The sequence below is a fragment of the Cervus elaphus genome, chromosome 24 (genome assembly GCF_910594005.1).
Source record: "Cervus elaphus chromosome 24, mCerEla1.1, whole genome shotgun sequence".
NCBI lineage: Eukaryota > Metazoa > Chordata > Mammalia > Artiodactyla > Cervidae > Cervus > Cervus elaphus.
In genome coordinates this window covers 63910312-63931440 of record NC_057838.1, presented here as the reverse complement: position 1 = coordinate 63931440, position 21129 = coordinate 63910312, and the positions used below count along the sequence as shown (strand labels likewise).

At 45.3% G+C, this 21129-nt stretch overlaps 2 protein-coding genes across 2 annotated transcripts in view; both read right to left on the bottom strand.

The window, feature by feature from the left end:
* The window catches only part of XCR1 (X-C motif chemokine receptor 1), a 315914-nt gene extending 315448 nt beyond the window's left edge, over positions 1-466 (bottom strand). The window contains exon 1 of the mRNA XM_043886843.1: positions 337-466. The gene's annotated coding sequence lies outside the window, so the exon portion shown is untranslated. The remainder of the gene's footprint in view (positions 1-336) is intronic.
* A 5429-nt stretch (positions 467-5895) lies between these two features.
* LTF (lactotransferrin) overlaps positions 5896-21129 on the bottom strand; it is a 30314-nt gene continuing 15080 nt past the window's right edge. The window contains exons 10-17 of the mRNA XM_043886826.1: positions 20557-20647; positions 18237-18284; positions 17233-17388; positions 15194-15335; positions 11101-11168; positions 8993-9177; positions 7687-7876; positions 5896-6119 (exon numbers count right to left, since the gene is read on the bottom strand). Coding sequence (XP_043742761.1) covers positions 6085-6119; positions 7687-7876; positions 8993-9177; positions 11101-11168; positions 15194-15335; positions 17233-17388; positions 18237-18284; positions 20557-20647 — 915 coding nt within the window. The 3' untranslated portion in view covers positions 5896-6084. The remainder of the gene's footprint in view (positions 6120-7686; positions 7877-8992; positions 9178-11100; positions 11169-15193; positions 15336-17232; positions 17389-18236; positions 18285-20556; positions 20648-21129) is intronic.

The following is a 21129-nucleotide window of genomic DNA, read 5'->3' as shown; positions in this document are numbered from 1 at the left end:
CCCCGGCTAGAAAAGACAGGCAGATGACGCATGTTCGTTGTCATTTCTTCTCTGAGCCTGCCCACTGCGTCTATTAGAGTGCACTCTAATAAATTGTATTCGCCTCTCATTCTGGCTTTCCAGAAATTCTTTTCCAACCTGCACAAAGACCACCACAGGTAAAAACAAAGAAAAAAGTATGATACCCTCCCCCAGGACAAATTTTAAAAGTCTTCTCCTTTCTGGTCCCTCATAACTGGGGTGAGAGGCAATCTGTTCCAGAGTCATAGAGAAGAAGGCCCAGCCCCTCATTTCACCCACAAATAAAGCTGAGGCAAGAACAATTAAGGGACTTACCTGAGGTCACACAGCCACACAGCAGCAGAGCTGGGCCTGGGCTCTAGATGTCCTGCTCACAGGCCACTTCTTTCCCACTCAGGACTGACTTGTAATTATATTTGGAAACAATGCGGGGCTAAACTAGTCCAAATACGCTAAGGGTAACAGCTAACTCCCTGAGAGAGAATTATGCAGCTTCAGTCTGTTTCACAACGACTTAAGAATACACGACGCTAATCCTGACAGGAAGCTCCCGGCACCACATGGTAGCGGCTTTTCCCTCAAACTAAACGCACAAAAGAAGGAAAACAGCCCGACGGAAAACCTTCGAGCCCTCCAGGGAACTTTCGAGCCCTTGACAGCATCTTCGACGCCGCCAAAGAACTTTTGAGGCCGAGCGAGAACCTTCTAACCCTCGCGATAACCTTCGGGCCCTCTGCCGCGCAGCCCTCCACGGAAGGACTGCGCAGGCGCAGGCGCAGACACCGGCAGCCGCGTGGACTCCTGCGCGGTACCGATAGTCCCAATAGCACTGGCCAAGCGCTGCAGCACCGCGCTGGAGGTATCGGTGTGGTGGATAAATCGCTGCCCCAGAGCCGCTCAAGGCCCTTTCAACACGTGGTGCAGTGGGAACAAGAGTCGTCGTTGTGCTTCTATAGCACCTCCAGGAACTTGTCCTGCTCAGCAGAGGCAGAACCTAACTTCCAAGAGTGGATGGAAAGATCCAGGGATGTCCCTACCACAGGACAAAGAGCGGCATCCAAAGGATCTGACAAACTACAAGCCTTGGAACAAACCCAGCCTACCACCTGTTGTTTTGTTTGGCAGGGCACCTGCGCAAAGAGTGGCTTTTACCTTTTTTTTTAATAGTTGGGAAAAAATCGAAAAGTATATTTCATGGCATGTGAAAGTCATATGAAATAAAGATTCCAGTGTCCATTAACAAAGGTTTATTGGCATTGTATTTATTGGTATTGTAAATGTGTATTGCTAGTGGGGCTTTTTTGCACTGTAATGGCTGAGTCCAGTGGTTGTGACAGTTGGTTTCTGGAAGTCTCATGGCTTCCTGCTGCCCCTTGGTGTGTTGCAAATCACAGTCAGGTAGTTATGATTCAACAGCACTTCAAGTACCAGACTGTGATGATGTGATACAACAATGACATGTACGTGTACAATACAGTATGACATGTACATGCAATCTTCAGCCTAGACTGATGGGGTGATAAGAGTGTCTTCTATTATTCATAATAAACTTTATACCTGAGTTTCAGTCAGACCTGAGTGTATGCTGGTGAAGTAACTTCTGCTGCTTTCCTATGCAAGTTCAGGGTGGGAGCTGGTTCCTAGCACCAACTTGTAATTAGAGGATTGGAGCTTTCAGCTCTACCCCAGCCTCCAGGGATGGGAGAGTGGCTGGATAATCACCAGAGGTAAATGACTTAATCAATTGTGTGTATGTTATAAAACTTCCATACAAACCCTATACTATGGTTCTATACTATGGGGTTCAGGGAGCTTCTTGGTTAGTGAACACATTCATGTGCTGGAAGAGAGGCACACCCCAACTCCACAGGGACAGAAGCTCCTATAATCTAGGCCTTTCCAGGCCTTAGCCTATGTACCTCTTTATCTGGCTATTCTGTATCTTTTATATTTTCCTTTAATATAAATAGGTAACAATAAGTAACGTGTTCCCCTGAATTCTGTGAGTCATTATAGCAAATTATCAAACGTAAGGAGGAAGTTGTGGGAACCCTCGGTTTATAGCCAAGTTGGTCAAAAGTATATGTAACCTGGGAACCCACTACTTGTGATTGGCATCTGAAGGAAGAGGGCAGTCTGGTGGGCCTGGGCCTTTAACCTGTGGTTAACTCTAAGCGGTTAGTGTCAGAATTGAAATGACCTTCAGGTAAACCCAGTTGGTATCCACAGAGAATTAGAGAATTCTCTGGTATATGAAACCCACATATTTAGTATCCAAAGTGTTTTGAGTAGACACATACAAGCAGAACAGATTTGTGGTTGCCAATGGCAAGGGTGTTGTGGCAGGGATGAATTGGGAGTTTGGGATTAGCAAATATAAACTAAAATCTATAGAATGGATAAGCAACAAGGCCCTACTGTATAGCACAGAGAACTATATTCAAACTCCTGTGATAAACCATAATGGAAAAGAATATTTGTAAAATAATGTACATATATATAACTGAATCACTTTGCTGTACAATAGAAATTAACACATCATAAATCAACTATATTTCAATATAAAAAAAGTGTTGTCAGTAGAGAAAACAGTTTCTCTTTACAATGTAAATCAACTATACTTCAATATTAAAAAAAAATGTTTTCAGTAGACAGTTTCTTTTTATTACCAGTTCATATCCAACATGTCAAAAATAAGCAAAGAGAAAAGTGAACTTTGAATGTAACTATGAATTGTGGATTATTTTGTTATCAAATTAGATGACAAAGCACTGTATTTATTATGCAGTGAAACTGTCATTGTGCTAAAAGAATACAGCATGTGTTGATATCTCCAGCCTAAGCATTCATTGCACTATTCCAAACTCAGAGGGGAAAAAAATGATCAGGAAATCTAGAAATTTTAAAGTGAAATATCTCATCACAACAGAATTTCTTCAAGGGAATTCCCTGGCAATCCAGTGGTTAGGACTTGGCTCTTTCACTGCTATGGGCCCATAATCAACAAGCTCCAACAAGCTGTAGAGCCCAGCCAAAACCAAAAAAAAAAAAATTTTTAAAGCTTTTTTTCTTCAGAACAAAAAATGAAATAAGGCTATAAGCAAAGTAAGTTTCTAAATAGCTCATTTGTTAACTAAGCAAGAAAAGCCTTTTAACTATGTTGAATTAAAGAAATCATTTGATTGCAACTGTAAACAAATGTGTCCAGAGAAAATTAACTTATTTAAGACTGTTAAGGTAGCTCAGTGATAAAGAATCCGCCTGCCAGTGTAGAGGACACAAATTCAACCCCTGATCTGGGAAGCTCCCACATGCCACAGAGTAACTAAGCCTTTGCACCACAAGTACTGAGTCTGTGCTCTAGAGCAAGGGAACTGCAACTTCTGAAGTCCTCATGCCCTAGAGCCCGTGGTCTACAGTGGACAAGGCCACCACAATGAGAAGCCGAAACACCGCAACTAGTGAAAAGCCCATGCAGAAACTAAGACTGAGCGCAACCAAAAATAAATAAATATTAGAAAAAAAAAAAGACTGTTAATCTTCATTGACAATTCTTGCCTACAGAGTTGAAGACATTGGGACCAATATCAATGGTCAAAAAACAAGGCAGATGGTTCTGAATGGCTTTCCTTGGCTCTTGATGAGTAAACAGATGTTACAGATGCTGTAAACTGTTGTCTTTCTGAGGAATTAGTGGTGAGTTTGAAGTGAGTAAATAATTAGCCTCTGTGAATAGCCTGCATGGGTTAACTATAGACAAGAATATTTTCCAAAAAACTGAGGAGACACTAATTCAGTACAATCTGAAGTGGAATGTGCTAAAATGTATTACAATTGATGGTCATTAAAATCTGTGTCGGGCAGAAAAAAGCTTAGAGTGGGAACCATGCAGAATGCAAGGCCATGAGCTTTCCTAGAAGATTATAAGGAACTTGGGGGTTTCAGAAAGTAAAACCAGGGACACCAAACAGAGCTCACACTCAATTCAGTGTCAGAGTGAAAGGATGTGAGACCAAAGACCCCTCCCCCCGACACACAGACAGTGATGCTATGACCTCCTGACTTGTTTTGGGTGATGAAATGATGGAAATTATATGGCCTCTCCCAGGAGGAAGCTTTAAGAGTTATTGTGTCATGCCTCCAACTCTTTATTTTCCCCTGTTTATAGGCCAACACACCCCAGGTGGGAGCTGCTGGTTCAGCCTGGGTCTCAGAATAAAGAGATGAACAACGGAGTCTCTGATGACTCATGACAGGCATGCATGTGACCCATGACCCATGAATGTGGCTTTGTTATGTAAGGCACTAGGATGTTGGCATAACTTAGCATGAGCTAATGGATACAGGGGCTTTCTGATAGCTCAGTTGGTAAAAAATCTGCCTGCAATGCAGGAGATCTCAGTTCAGTTCCCGGGTTGGGAAGATCCCCTGGAGAAGGGAAAAGCTGCCCACTCCAGTATTCTGGCCTGGAGTCGCAAAGAGTCAGACATGACTGAGCAACTTTCACTTTCAGTGGATACAGTGATGTTAGACTTTGAAACTTCATTTCAGCCAGAAGAGGGGATTTCATGGGCCTTTCATTCCACTTAAGTTATCTACTGATGCTCATGAGCCCTGAAGTCCATACTCCACAACAAGAGAAGCCACTGCAGTGAGAAGCCGGTGCACCACAACTAAAGGGTAGCCCCAGCTCTCCACAACTAGAGAAAAGTCCTTCCAGAAACGAAGACCCAGTACAACAAACAGAATAATAATAATAATAAATTTTAAAGATAAATTTTTAAAAATGTGAAAGGCAGAGAAAGGAAGGAGGAGGAACAGCAAGGAAGATCAGGAAACAGGGCTTCAAGGAACACATGGTCCACAGGATCAGAGATGTAAGGGGCTCGGGGGAAGAGATGGGAACCCTACTAAGCTTCTGTCTTATTCCAGAATTCTTATTCACTTCAAGGGAGTGAATAGGTTAGAATCAAATTACAGTGAGGTGGAGAGAGAATGACCCAACCATCCACCTGACTTGCTGAAGGAAGTGAAGGTAGCCCCTCTCTGACTGCACTTGAAAGAGCTTGGCTGAGAAAACCAATGACTAGAGGTTAACTGGAGAATGAGGGCCAATAAAGCCAAGGGATAAATGCACAGTTAGTTTTCCCTTGTACCTCAGTATACTCGGGGATTGGTTCCAGGACAAATCCAAGGATGCTCAAGTCCCTTATGTAAAATGATGCAGTATTTGCATACAACCTATGCATATCTTCCTGTACATTTTATCTTTTTTTTTTTTCCTCCTATACATTTTAGGCTACTTACAATGCCTAATACAATGTAAACGATATGTAAATAGTTGGCAGCACATGGCAAATTCAAGGTTTGCATTCTGGAACTTTCTGAAATTTTTCAAATATTTTCAGTCCTCTGTTGGTTGAATTCAAGGCTGTGTAACCCAGGGACATGGAGGGCCCATTGTATTCCACATTTTCCCCTGGTGTCTATATTTGTACATTTACTACACCTGATGCTATTTACTTAAAATACCAAATACTCATAAACCTTCTTGACACCCACATTCTTCCACTGATCACTTGATTCCTACTCTCTATTTCTTCCCCCACCTTAGAAACACGCATATATGCACATACACACTCAAACATACACTTACACAGACAACTATGTAACTGGCCAACTAGGTACCCTAGAGGAAAACAGTTGCTTAGCCTGACCTTAGATTCCAGACCATCAGACACCAAACATAAAACCGCAGGAAAGCGGGAGGCGGGTGCGACCTGGAAAACAGGGAAGGAAAGGTTCCACTGGGCGGGTGTTTGGTCAGACATGATTTCAGTATGACATTCGAGAGAAGATAATTGGCATTTTATAGGGAATGAAAATCAACAGTGTTTCTAACTTTATTTCTTGCTAGGATGACAGCAGGGAGTTGTGAATACTGATGAGCTTGGCAAAATCCGACTTCGGGAAGGGAGAGGGAGGTCCCTCGCGCCTGGAGATTGGGGCTGAGAGCAGGGAGGAGCTGACGCCCAGGAAGGCAGGCTAGCTTCTTTGCAGGCTTTACCTCGTCAGGAAGGCGCAGGCTTCCAGAAGCGCTGTGGGACGCAACAAAGCCAGAGATTCAGAAACGGATTCCTTTTTTTTTTTTTCTTGGAATCAATACATCAATCAAAGAAGACACTAAAACAGACTTCCCTCTGCCCTTCTTCCCCACTGTAGGTCAAAGCTTGCCATCCCCATATTTCCCAATGACCCCTCCTGCTAAGAGCAGCAGGACCCAAGGGAGCACACAGAAGCTCTGGTCCTCGTTGAGCTTCGAGATTTCCTGCTCTGGCCTGAGTGACACAGCCCCACCCACTTGTCTCCAGGTGAATCAGCTGTCACACTCTCAAGTTCACATGGTCCTCGAATTTCTTCTGTGAGCAACTGATCATCTTCGTGCAAATCTGCCTGCAGTAGCGTCTACCTACTCATTCACTCATTCACCCATGAAGCCCTCCTGAGCACCTGCTTTGCACGAGTCTCTGTTAAGTGCTGGGGATTCAGCACAGACAGAGGAGTCCTGCCCTCCAGAGGGGTATAGTCTGCGCCGTCCTGAGTGGGCTGCTCTGAAGAGTAGCCCTGCAGCACGGTTTGTAAGTGTGGCCCTAGATCCACCTGCATCACAATTCCCCGAGATATCTGTGGATACAGCAGGGTTTCCCAGCCTTGGCACTACTGACATTGGGGCTGGGGAATTCTTCATTGTGAAGGCTGTTCTGTGCTTTGTTTAGAAGCATCCCTGCTTCTACCCGCAGATGCCAGCAGCACCCCCGCCCCAAGTCATCAGAATTAAAAACACTTCCTGGCATTGCCAAATGCCTCAGGGGCAAAATCATCCTTGGTTGAGAACCACTGATGTAGAGAGTCCCAGCCTTCCCCCTCCCCCTGGACCACCACAGAAGCCCCACCAATGCCTCCAACTCCCCTGGGGAGGGACCAGGAATAGGGACCTGGATGACTCCAGTGCACAGAGGAGGCAGAACTCACTAAGACGTGGGAATTATTGCCTGGAGCCTTACAACACTCCGCTATGTCTTCTAAACATTTTAAAATTGTTGTCAATACATTTTCCTGGCTAAAATGGTTTTGAGAATTTGTATTCTCTATGGTTACTGTTTGTGGTAACTGCCTAGAAATCAGAATTTGCCATTTCTCAATATATATGTAAATACATGTGTACATATGTTTATATGCATTGGCAGGAAGATTCTTTACCACTAGCACCACCTGGGAAACCCATGTCTATACATACATACATATATATACGTACATAGATATATTTACATGCATACACATATTTACAATTGCTATCAGCATTATAAAAATTTAGCATATTATCTACTGCTTTACTTTATTCTCTAATTCCTTCACTTCATCAACAAGAGCATAAATTCCTGAGGTATTTGTTGTTCAGTCGCTCAGTCATGTCCAACTCTTTGCGACCCCATGGACTGCAGCACACCAGGCCTCCCTGTCCTTCACCATCTCCATCTCTGAGGTACAGAGACATTGTATTGCCTTAACATTTTTAAACCCACATCACCCCCAAAATGTCTGACCCTCCAACTTTGACCTTCATGCAAGACGGTTTCTCAGTGATGCTATTGATATTCCACTTACGGGAGGTTGAGCATTTTTTCAGGTTGGCAATAGCCGTGACATACTCTGTCCCCAGATATTTTTCATACGTTGGTCTGCCTTCAAGTTTGGCCAGACACTCAGTGTTGTCATTGAACAGAAGGTTTTTGGTTTCAGATTTGAACAAACAAAACTTGTCCGGGCAGTCTTTTCCATTTCTCCCGAACAGAGCCTGTGTCAGAAGGGCAGACAGTAAGAGACCAGCTGAGGAAAAGAGGAGATATTATGGACCTGGGAGGCAATTTGTGCTGTGCAGGGTCAGCTGCAGGAAGACTGTGGGGCAAAAGGGGCTGAGCTCTAGAATCGATCCGCTGTCCTGGCTGAGCCTTCCCCTGCCCTGTGTCCCCCTGCTCCAGGCCCCAGGCCAGCGCCCAGGCACCTCACCACTTCTGATATCACTTCCCACCATCTTGCCTTGCTTCTTAATCTGTGGCCTTCGCCCTCAGAACTTCTTATGGGTGACTAGGTACCAAATGAGGAGTTTGAGAACCGTCCTCAAGGATAATCACCTCTAGCATTCTAATAGACCAGCTCTCCCAGAGGGGCAGTCTGCATGGGAAATCCTCTCTGCCACAGACCAGGTCATTGCCTTGGGCAGGTCACCTAGTCTCCCCTGACCGTGGTTCCTCCTTTGTGCCCAGGGCTCCCTCAGAGGTGAGCTGCAAGGACCAAGCACCTTCATAGTGGAGACCTCTTAACAGCACCTGTGACTATGCATAGTGGGAGCTCCATACATGCTAGTTATTGGGCCTATTTTTACATCCCAGGGTCACTGTCTTTAAAGCACATCTAGAAGAAAACATGCCGTTTTACCACAGAACTAGACAAGCTAATAGAAAAATCCCAGACTTTAAGGAAATTATAGGATTTCTTTCAAATGTCTTCACATAGATAGCCTTACATCTGGGTCAGTTGTTTTTAGAGACTAAAAATGCAGGGGCCTTGTAGAGAACGCTGCCCAGCCAGCCCAGGCTCTGCAGACATCAACAGAAGAAACTCAACTCTCTGCCTAACTGTGAGAGCAAGGCTCAGTCGCCTCCCTCATTTGCCGGAAGAACAACAGGAGGCTCAAGGAGAGACAGCCTCTCCTGGCTGGGCAGTGAGCACACGTCCAGGGGCCTGAGACTCAGGGCAGCCCCTCGGTGCGGACAAATACTGTCATCTCCAGCTTCAAGCCGGGGCCCAAGGAAGAACGGCTGGCGATGAGCAGCTCCACTGGGCTCCGTGGCTGACCACCTAAGAGGAGCCCCTGCAGGTAAGAACAGGCAGGAGGCCCTGGGATCCTCACCTGCTGGTGGAGCAGCACCTGTTCCACATGTGCTGCCCGATCGCTCCGAGACACCACAGCGTGACTTGGGGCCGCCGCCAGGTGGCAGCTCTGAGCCTCCGTCACAGGCTTCCTGGTGCCATCGAGGCAGAGCAACCTGAAGTCCTCGCGGTTCAAGTTCTTAGCCCAGTCTGCACTGCTCTCTCCTGGAGACAGAGAGAAGGCTGCATCAGCCACGGCTGCCCGGCTGAGTCAAAGCCTCCTTTCTGGGGCTGTGACCACCCACCGGCCTCTTGAAATGCACACATGTGAAGGAGAACAAATAAAGCTCCTCAAGTTATACAGACTTCAAACGTATCAAATATCCGCGCTATGTCCTCACGATGGAGTCTTACTCAGCAACAAGGAGCCAAGTTCTGACACACGCTACCACGCGGATGAAAACATGATGCAAAGTGAGACAAGCCAGTCACAGAAGACCACGTATCGTAGGATTCCATTTCTGTGAAATGCCCACAATAGGCAAATCTATTTTTTGGAGACAGAAAGTGAATTGGTGGTTGCCAGCTCTGGGGGTGGGGTGAAGGGACTGCTAGCAGGAGCAGAGCTTCTTTGAGGGGTTTTGTGAAAGTTCTCCTGTTGGATTTTGTTGGCAACTGCACCGCTCTGTGAATGCACTGGAGATTACTGAATCAGACAGTCCGAATGGGTGGATTTTACAGTAGGTAAATTATATCTCCATAAAGCTGTTACATTGGAATGTGTATCATAAAAATATGGAAAATCCATATTTTCCAGCAAGTTCCAGAAATAGAAGTGCTGGTTTGTGTTCAAGAAGAAATTGTTTCCTTTCGTATTCCAACGCTCTTAATGTAACTAGAAGAAGGATAGGAACTTCTCTTATGGGTCTATCAAATATATTTAAATCAATTTCAATAAAACACAGGTGCAAAATCCCAGAGAAGCTTAAAACTATACTCAGCTGAGCCTTGGAGATCACTTCGATTCAAGGTTCCTGAATTCGAAATGCAGTTGTGTGCATGCCCGCCTGTGTGTATGCAAATCGCCTGTGTGTATGCAAATATGACTTCCTTGGTCTCGGGGCTGCTTCTCTCCTTTTGCCCTCTCCCCTCAAGAAAACACTTCCTCCAATAGATCATCCCAAAATTTACATGTCTGGCCTCAGGCGCTCTCCCCAGGGACTTGAGGAAGCAGAGGCTAGGACTATAGCTGGCACTGAAGGAGGAAGGTGGAAAGCTGAGGCAGTTCTTTCTCCAGGGGAGGAAGTGGCAGTTCCCTCTGGGTGGGGAGGCTGTCGGGAGGTGAGCACAGAGGTGCAGTTTAGAAGGTAGCAAACTGCTGAGAGTCTTGAATTTATCATTATTATTTTCACCAGAGGTCAGAAGAGAGAGTGGCTACTTCTCTACTGGCTGGCCGATCTTCCCTTTGATCATCTGCATCCGCCTGTGATTTTGCCCTCATTCACTCCCCAAGGAGTCTCCCCACTGAGAGTTTATAGGGGCTGAATGAAGGCTTCTACTTCCTTTTTAAAAAGGGGAAATTTTACTTGCATATGTCAATTTTTTTTTTTTTTTAGTATCGTTCACCTTAAACTTCTGATCAGCTGAGACAGGCAGATGACGTGCTTCTGTGGCCCAGAATCAAGGTCACCTCTGGAACTGACTGAGCTCCACTGTAACCATTGCCAAAAGCCCACCTGATCCTTACCAACCAGTTTCCTGACTCCATATTATTAACATGAAAAAGTGCCTACCCTGGTACTCACCCTCTAGCGCCCTAACCAATCACCTAATGCCACCCTTCCAGCAGCAATTTTCGTCTTGAGGCTATAAAACTTGGCTACTTACCCAGGAAAGAGTTGGCTCTCCCTTGAGCCTAGTTGCTGTTCTAACAGCGTTCGGTCGACTCTCCCTGGTCAGGAGGTCGGCCCACTGTGCCTGCAGCACCCTTGTTATCTCTGCTCCTTGTTCTTATAAAGTCGCTCCTTTCTGAAATACTCTGTGTCAGGAAATTCTCTTCCAACCCGCGCTGGGACTGCCACAACGGTAGGCTATGTTGTGACGGCAAAGATTGTGCTCTGAAGGGGAAAGGAAAACACCCTCACCTACCATTAGTGTTCTCCCAGACTGTGTCATTTTTCACAAATGCAACGTCCCCAACGTCCTCAGCCAGGCACCTAAATTGTCCCAGAGAATAAAAACATTGCCAGAGAGGAAAAACTATTAGAATTTTCATAACTATTTATAACACGCATTCCAAAAACTGCAACATGGAAGTAAACATAGAAAAAATAAAGACAAATATGTCCAGGAACTTTAGAGTTTAAAATGGTAGCTGAAAGACTTCTGAGTACCCTCCCTCCTTCTAAAATGCCGATAGTATGGCACGAATGAGATTTTTTTTTAAGCCACAAATCCATGAGTGAGAGGAAGGCAAGAGGGAAAGAGAGACGATAATAATGTCATTTAGAAGTCAGAGATCAAATGAGTGAGCGGTAATTGGCCCAACAGAGCAAAGAAAACTGTGATATAAATTGGACACCCAAGTGTCCGACTTGGGTGGGGGACACCCAAGGAGAAAGCTGATGTGCACAGCAGACCTCCAGAAAGACTCAACAATTACAAGCACTAGGTACCACTGAAAGTAGCTGAGAACAGGAGGACTAAACAGAGCCTATATACATGTGTACATACATATGCGCCATTCAATGGATTAAAAGAAGACCCACATAAATACCCTCTTGAAGTTTCAGAACACTGGAGGGAGATTTAAAAAATAATTTTTACAACTATTGCTTATTTCTTTTATTTTTTAAAATAAAAAACTTTTCAAGAAAATAATTTTCAAAGCATTTTACATTGGATGAAACCCTGAACTCATTTTTCCTAAAGAGTGTTTTTCATTCATTATTTGATCTCTGAAATTTAGAGATAAATACGCATCAAATATGTCTGATTTATTTACCCTTCAAAAAAATATTCTTTGTGTAGATCTGTTTACTAAAACATCTCATGAGCTTTCTAAAACTTCTCTCTCAGAATTAGGAAGCCAAAAATAAACTGCTGAAAACTTAAAAACAATTTTCTTTTCAAGAAGAAAAAAATGTCATGTACAAAGAATTAAGGATCAAAAACCACTATCAGCTTTCTCATCAGAAACTCTAGATTTAGAAGACAATGGATTGATGCTCTTAAATTTCTGAATTTGCTTATTTTCTATGTTACATTCTGCATAACTTTTTCATATATTTTTCACATCACTACTTCTCTTTTTAGCTATGTTTAATCTGTTAAATTGGTCAGCTGCATAGCTAACTTCAACTGCTGTACTTTTTTTCCTTTCTAGAAGTTCTATTTATTCCTTTTAAGAACACTAATCTGCTGATTCTTCTGTTTTCCACTTCCAGCAACTTCTTCCCTGTGTGTTTGTTTAACATTGTTATAGTTACTCTTTTCACTGTGTCTGGCTCATTATTTTTTTTTTTTTAATTTTTTTTATTAGTTGGAGGCTAATTGCTTCACAACATCTGGCTCATTATTATTCAAAGAGTATTTCTGAGCAGTCTTTGCGGCCTAACCTGAAGATGCTGTCTTCCAGACAGATTCCTAGAGAAGTGATCTCCTTAGTCTAGGGTCACTTTTTTTAGAATTAGGAGTTGAGAATTTCTGAACCATCCTAAGAGACACAAGTTGGAGCTGCAAATTCATGTAAGAGCTGGCCCATGGTTTCACTTTTTCAGGGATGGTATGTATTTTCCTCAGCATGTAGGCAACTTGAAGCCCTACGGGAGTGGAGCGGAAGCTACCTCTCGTTCAGCCCTACCCTAAAGGTATATGTAACCTCTGAGTGTAAGTTTGTCAGTCACTAACTGTCCTCAGGACAAAAGTGGCTCCAAACTTAGCTCCCTGAGTCCCTATCTCCTTAGATTTTAGTCTAATAATCCCTTGTTACTTTGTCAGTTATTCAATGCTCTTAGGAATGTGTCTGTGTGTGTTTGTGCTGAATCCAACATTTTTCCTTGTTTTTCGTGGGACAGTTGATCAAGCCAGTTAATACTGCCATTTCCCAGATGTGGAAATCCTGTCAAAATTCCTAGGGAAAATTTTTTCTAGCCTACACTTACTTATTCAGTCAAACTATAAATCCCTTCAAGGGTGGACTAAAGATGTTTTTAAACATGTAAATACTCAAAAACCAGCAACTCCTACTCACTCTTTCTCAAAAAGACATGTTCTGTCGCAACAAAATCCTGAAAGTGAAAGATGAGGGATCCAGAAAACAAATCCTTTAACAGGAAGTAAGACAATGGAAAATCCCAGAATGATGATTCAGGGGAATCCCAGGAGCAGGTGTTCCGGGGGCACCTAGAAAGGATCAATCTAGACTGGGAAGGAGGGTGGAAACTTCAGATGCAACATTCGCAAGTAAATGATGAACCTGGGGCCGCACCCAGTCTGTTTATGCACAGAACGTTAGGAGATTTGTGCTACAAGCAGGAGGTTTGAAGATGAATGAGTGATTTTTTAAAAGCAGTATAGAAAGTTAAGCAAAGTTTAATAAGACATTTATCAACTCCAGAGTAAACTAAAACTTTGTACAGTAAGGGAAATATAATCTTATTATATCACATATTTAATATGAGACTAATATTTGCATATTCATGATAAAGTAAGCCCTAAATACGTCATACTCTTTTTGGATACTAAAAGGAGGTGAAGTCTGTGGTTATCACTGGAAGAGGCACAGGAGCAGTAACAGAGGCTAGATTTTCTTCCTTCATAATAAAAAATCAGCAGAAAATAGCTGACATTTAAAAATTGAGAACCAGCAGTATATGAGGATGTTAGAGAGACGAACAGAACTTCCAGTTCCAACTTTCGAGTTGAGCAAAAGACAAAGCATTTCCTTCTAGTATAAATAGGAATTCTAAAGTGTATGTGTTTTCAGTGAAATAGTGCCTTACTATAGGTTTGAAAAGGAAAACCTCATGGTTTTTTATCAGACAAGTTGTCTGTTCAGTATTGCTGAGTGGAATCACATGACAGCTTTTCCATGTGCAAAAATTTAGCCCCTTAAAAATTTTTTGTACATTCATGAAATATTGAATAAGTCACTCAGAGTATAGCAAAAGCTACTTTTATATCATCCCATCACTGGAGAGAGGGCTACTGAATTTATATTTAAAAAATTCCAAAGACCAGTTTGAGCAGAGTTTCTCAGATACATGACGCCACCTGGTGGTGAAATATATTCTTGGCGAATAGAGAAAAAAGAACGGATGGGGAAGAACTCTGCCCTTCAAACCCCTAATCATATCACTCAGAAGTAACAGCTGCAAGAATGGGATTGAAAAAATGAGGACTGTGAAAAGATACTGTAATTCACTAAGTGTTTATAATTTGTGAATTCTGAAAACATTTTTTGGTTTATTTTTCACTAGTGGAGAATAACTCTGCAACACTCTTTCTCTGCCATTTCTAAGGCCAAAATCAAAGAGAGCAGAAAAACGCGAGACATGACTACCTAGACTGGGGGAGAAGGTGGTGCTTACGGGAAAGAAAATTCTTCCCCATAAAACTGAGTTGCCGAAAGGACTTATACCACAGCCTCTCCCTATCTGATTCTGGACATGACACTGAGGTCCACTGAGATTGACCTTGGTTCCAGGACACAGGAAGGGGCCCAGCAGAGCTGAGATCAGACAGCCCCGGGGTCAGTCCCCACTCGTGGGGTGGTGGGTGTGGTGGGAGAAGCCCTCCCCTGGCCCACCCATCAGCTGATCCCCAGGCTGCCCCCAACAGACCACATCAGGCCCCTTAGCAGTGCAGTGCCAAAGGCGTGCGGGCACAGCAGGGGGAAGGAGAAGAGAAGCACTGAACTGTAAACATCACCACGTGTAAAACAGACAGCCGCTGTATCACACAGGGAGCTCAACTTGGGGCTCAGTGATAACCCACAGGGGTGTTCCGGGGAGCGGGCGGCAGAGAGGGAGGCGATATACATCTACTCCTGGTACTTAGGGCTGATTCATGCTTTGTACGGCAGAAAGCAACAGATCATTGTTAAGCAGTCGTCCTCCAATTAAAAATAAAGGGAATATATTTTACAAAGAGAAAAAAAAAAAAAAGAAATGTGGCGTGCCAAGGTCCTGGAGGATGAGGGACAAGGCGCTGTTCTGATGAGGCCTGGCCATGCACTCACCTGAAAGCCCCGGTGTAGCCATAGTACTTCTCCTTAGTGTTGGGCACACACTTGTCCAGGCCCTGGTCGTCACCAGCACACAGTGCACAGAGACTGGATTTTGGGTCGGCCCCAGGGGCACAGCTCTGACTAAAGAATTCATCTGCAGAGAAGAAACATGGGGAGCCCGCTCTTCCTACCTGTGTCAAGGTTAAGTGGTCTTTGCCTAACAGGTGACGGACGTGGCTTGGTTTCCGTTCATCACACTGACCAAGGCAGACAGAACACAGACATTATAACACGTAGTAACAAGTTACCACCAACCTGGGCCCCAGCAGGACTCAGAAAAACCTGAGACTATGGGAAGCCTGACTGGGGCTGGAGAAGAGAGTCTGTGACTGTACAAAGGGTCCCATCATCGCAGCCTCGAGCAGGAGACTCAGCTTGATGAATTCAATGGCCATGGTATCAGAAGCTGCAAAATGTCCAGGTTCTGATCTCCCCGTTTCCTCAGGAATAGGAACCCTGATTTTTACCAGGGCACCTGGTACCCAGTTAAACAGAGATGAGCCTTATCAGACTCCGTGGCTAGTAAGCCACGTGGCTAGGCACTCACTACTGAACTAAGAGCAGGAATATCGGGGGCCAGTATCCTGACACGTGTTCTGCCCCTTCTCCTTCCCTTCCTTCATTCTGCACGTGGAAAGCAGAAGCAGGGGCTGGACCGCCAGATGTGACAGGAGCCGTGAGTGACCTTGAGCATGGAAGTCACATACGTGTCAAAACAGCCAGATATTTGAAAGCCAGGTCCCTGATACCATGTTGCTGTCCTGTCAGCTCTGGATAAGCCACCTTTGGGCTTCACTCACATAAGAGAGAAATAAGCCTTTCTATTCACTTCTACTGGGGGTTCTCTGCCCTTGCAGCTGAACCGAATCTAGACCAACTCATCATGCGATTTAGCCCACATTAAGAAGTGAGTGGGGGCTTCTCTGGTGGTAAAGAATCTACCTGCCAATGCAGGAGACTCAGGTCCAATCCCTGGGTCGGGAAGATTCCCTGGAGAAGGAAATGGCAACCCACTCCAATATTCTTGCCTGGAGGAATCCCATGGACAGAGGAGCCTGGCGGGCTACAGTTAATGGGGCCGCAGAGTTGGACACAACTTAGCGACTAAACAACAACAAGAAGTTAACACGGATTAAAACAGGTTAAAGAGAGAGGAAATAAAAGTGACAAGGAAGCCCTGCCCGAATGAGCAAATAGCACCCCTTATCTGACTTGTGCATTCCCTGCCACTGGAAAAGCCACACCACGTGCCAAGCTCAGGCGATGCTGGGAGTGTCCCTCCACGGTCCTGTCAGCCTCCCCACAGCTTAGAGGCAGCCGTGGGGTCAGAGAGAGCCACACCAGCGTGCACTCCTGGGGAGGAGCAGAGCCATATGAAAGCCTGCCAAGGCGGAATCGCAAAGACCCATTCAAAATGCAGCAGGGCCCCACCGGAGCAGAGGCTTGCCCGGGACGTGGGCCACAACGAGAACGTGGCACACGCCTCCCCATCACCAGGCCCATGGCAGGTAGGGTGTGGCTACTGTGTGAGGCGTGAGCGTGGTGTACAGTGGGGAGGGCAGGAGGGGGGAGGCTGAGGCAGAAGTCTGGAGGTCTTACTGGGTTTCCTCTGTAGGTCAGTTCTGTGTAGTAGCAGAAGACACCTTTTATGAGGAAGGCAGGTGGCTTTTCCCAAACTAGGGAGCCAGCGCCTGGGAGGAATTTAGATCTGGAGCTCCAGGAGGTGGGGAAAAAAAAGACTTCTGAACTTCTCAAACCTGCATCCATTCTTAGCGTGCAGAGAGACAGACTGACACTCCAGTTCTGTGTCTCCGTGTGGGGTGGACTGGGCGTGGGGCAGGCTGTGTGAAGAAACTGAAGAAGGCAGCCACAGGGGACCTTGCTCACACCAGACAAGGCCTGCAAATCCCCACCCTCCCTGCCCTGACTTTCTCAGGGGACCCCAGCCTACCCCCAGGATGGCCAACCCATGACTGCCTCAAGATTCCTACCAAATTTGCAGGAGCCTGTCTGGTTGGCAATCAGGCCCATGGGGATGTTCCAGCCTGCAGTCCTGTCCACGGCAGTGTGGCATGACTTCTTGCCTTTCAGAGAATTCCAAGTGAGCCCCTCATTTGCTTTCTTGACAACTGCCACAGCAAGGTACCCTTGGACAAACAGAAGAGCAAGTCTTAGCCTCCCAGGGCCCGGTCCGTAGACTCTACTGCACAGCGTGCAACCCAGGCCCACAAAGGTTAAGAAGCATCACCAGGCAACGATCCCCCCAGATGACTGATCATTGTCAAATAGACCAACACAGCTTAAGCTGCTGCTCTATGTTAAGATGAGATAGACCTGGGCTATGAAATGAAATACTAAGCTGATCCTTGAAGTGACCACTGGGGACTGTCTTCGACCAGCCATCCACTGCTCCTGGCAATTCAATTTTAGATGTGTGCTACTCAAGCCACAAACACTGAACAAGTGTGACTCCTAAAGTGCATAAATCACCAGCTGCAACATGCCAACTGAATGGGGCCATAGCAATGACGGCCACCAGACTAAGTGCTCAGTGGACACTGGGGGATGTCCCCAAGGACCTCCCTGCGCTGAGAGAGGGCCAGTGGGGTGCAGCTCCCCTCCTGCTAGCTAACGCCTGGTAGACTCTGCTGCCGGCAAGTGTCACTCTCTACCAAAGCTGAGGAGGCACCAGCTCTGGACAGTATTATCCACGGCTATGAGTGAGATCCGGGGCTCTGCTTCCTCATCCATACGAGATGGGGATGGGCCACCCCTCCTCCCCATGCTCAGGACACAGTGAGGAACTCTGAGCTTTCTCTGCCATGTGTGAGGGTCCATGTGAACATGAATCCCAGCCACTCTCATCTCTGAATGACTGGCATATGCGAAAGAACTCACAGCTTCTATGGCTGCATCTCTGGGACTTTTTTTTTTTTTTTAATTCCCAACCTCTCCTCCTCCAGGGACAAGAACGTACCCTTGACCCTGAACTCACCTTCCGTTGGTCTCAGCACACAATCTAAGCTACTGTCTTTGGAGGATTCTGAAAGAATAAAGAGAAGCAAAATGTCATTAAACACATTGCTTAGTGTGTTCATTTATTTTTCAAAGGTACACACATTGAGAAACGCATATTGGCATGGTTTTGTATATGTTTGTTTTTAACATAAATAAATGGCATTGTAAAAAAATAAATAAATAAATGGCATTGTATAATAGACTTCACTAAGTGTCTTCCTTTTTTCGTTTTTAATTCAACCCAATACTGTGTTTTTAAGTTCTTTTTTTTAAACTGAAGTATAGTTGATTTACAATGTTGTGTCAATCTTTGCTGTATGGCAAAGTGACTCAGTTAAACACATACAGACATTTGTCTTTTTATATTCTTTTCCATTATGGTTTATCCAGGAAACTGAACATAGTTTCCTGTACTATACAGTAGGGCCTTGTTGTTTATCCATTCTAAAAGTAATAGTTTGCATCTACCAAGCCCAAACTCCCAGTCCATTCCTCTCCCTCCTCCCATCCCCCTTGGCAACCAGCCTGTTCAGTATGTCTGTGAGTCTATTTCTGTTTGTAGATAGGTTCATTTGTGCCATATTTTAGATGCCACATATAAGAGATATCATATGATATTTGCCCCAGTACTGTGATTTTAAGTTCGAGTTGCCTTACTGTCGTATGTAACTCACTTGAGCTGAGTTATGGCTCCTAAGTTCACTGCTTCCATTGTGGTCATTGACATCTTCACACATGTCTGGGGATGTACCCAGGGGTGGAACTGCTGAAACTAACGTCTGGACAGTTCAATCAACTATCTTTTTTTTGTGTAAGCCACTTGGCAACTGGTTGGTGTTATTTGCAACCAAAGGACTCCTACCTAATCCTCACCAGTCGGAGGTGGGGGGCACCTGGCCTCCTCTGGTTCCCTGTGGAGAGGCGAAGGATAAAGTGGCATTGTTTACATCTCCTTACAGCACTCTCCATCCATGCCTTTGGACTCTGGAATTGGCCTCTCCTTGGGAAAAGGTCTCATCACCCCTGCTTCATGTGATGGGTAATTTGAATGTAGGTGTTGTTTTATTGGAACAGCATTCTTTAACTGGTTTATAACATTATGTAAGTTTTACGAGAACTATACCTATAGTGTGTGTATGTGTGTGTGTGTGTGTGTGTGTGTGTGTGTGATCTTTGTGACCCCATGGACTATAGCCCCACAGGCTCCTCTGGCCATGAATTTCCCAGGCAAGAATACTGGAGTGGGTTGTCATTTCCTCCTTCAGGGGATCTTCCTGACCCAGGGATCAAACCCATGCCTCTTGCTTCTCTCGCTCGGGCAGGCATATTCTTTGCCACCACGCCACTGGGGAAGCCTCGTTCCTGCAGCGTGCTCATCACCAAAACTTCAGTTCCCATCCATCACCTACAGCTGACCCCCGTTACCCATTTCCCTCTCCCCCACCTCTCTTTCCCTGTTTTCTTATCCATCACTCTGTTCCCTGAATCTGTGTCTTTGCTTTGGTTTGATTTTGTTTATTCACTTATTTTTTAACTATCCCACATAGGAGTGAAATCAGAAGGTATCTGTCTTTCTCCACCCGAGAGATCTCAGCAGTCCAGAATCAAATCCAAACAGACCATCCCAGCAGTTCCATGCAGCAGAAATGCACGTCTGTGTTCCCCACAGAACAAGGACCCAGATGTTCATAGCAACACTATCCACAGCAGCCCACCATTGGAAATTAGCCACAGGCTTACCCACAGTAGAATAAATAAGTAACTGCAGCAGAGTCACAACAGAATACTACAAAACGAGATATAATGCTGAGCAAGAGACATTTTAAAAGGTCCATACTGTGCAACTCCTTTCACATCAAGTTCAAAGACAGGCAGAACCGATTTGTGCCATTTGAAGTCAGGAGTCGTTGCCCTTGCTGGGGGTAACAGGGCTGGTGGACGCCAGAGGACTTGTGGGACCTGCTGTCTTGCTGTGGGCACTAGTGCTTGGGGATGCACCGGTGTGTGAAATGTTCTTGAGTTGTACACTGTGCACTTTTCTGAATATTTACTATAACTTCCTAAAAATCTTTTCAAAAATCAAAAAGAGGAAATCAATCTGCGCTCTGTCAGTTCTCACCACAATAGGCCATGTGGGTAACACAGCCACTTGCATCTATTCTTTCTCCTGATTCTCCTGTTTGAACCTATCTGTCCATTTTAACGTCTCCACATGACCCACTGAGTGGGGTTACTCCTCTCTACCCCGCCCTCGAAGCCCAAAGGGAATAAGCCAGAGGACACTCTTCTCCACTTACTCCGGTTCTCTGCCATGACAGGCACCAGACCACACTTGCCCGCAGTGTAGATATATCCTCCATCCAAGCTCAGGGCATCCGCTTCTCCTTTCTGCCAAGACAAAGCATATCTTCAGCACCACAGTGGGGCTATTTCCCATCCTGCCTGTCTTTATAGCTCTAAGAGAACTGATGTCAGGTGCCCCAGCGAAGCAGCAAGGATGGATCTGAGCACCCCAAGGAAATGCCACGTGCGCTATTAATTCTCTACCAGCCGTACATGCCTTCATGCTGTCACTTCCACTGGAAAGACCAGGAACAGGCAGCCCAGTTGTTGCTGTTGTTTAGTCACTAAGATGTGAATGACTCTTTTGGAACCCCATGGACTGTAGCCCACCAGGCTCCTCTTGCCTGGGATTTCCAGGCAAGAATACTGGAGTGAGTTGCCATTTCCTCCTCAAGGGGATCTTCCTGACCCAGGGATCAAACCCGCATCTCCTGCATTGGCAGGTGGATTCTTTACCCCAGGGACTCAGAACAAAAACTCCTTCTGTACTTGGAGCACTGTTGGGACGCACTCCTGCACCAGCCGCC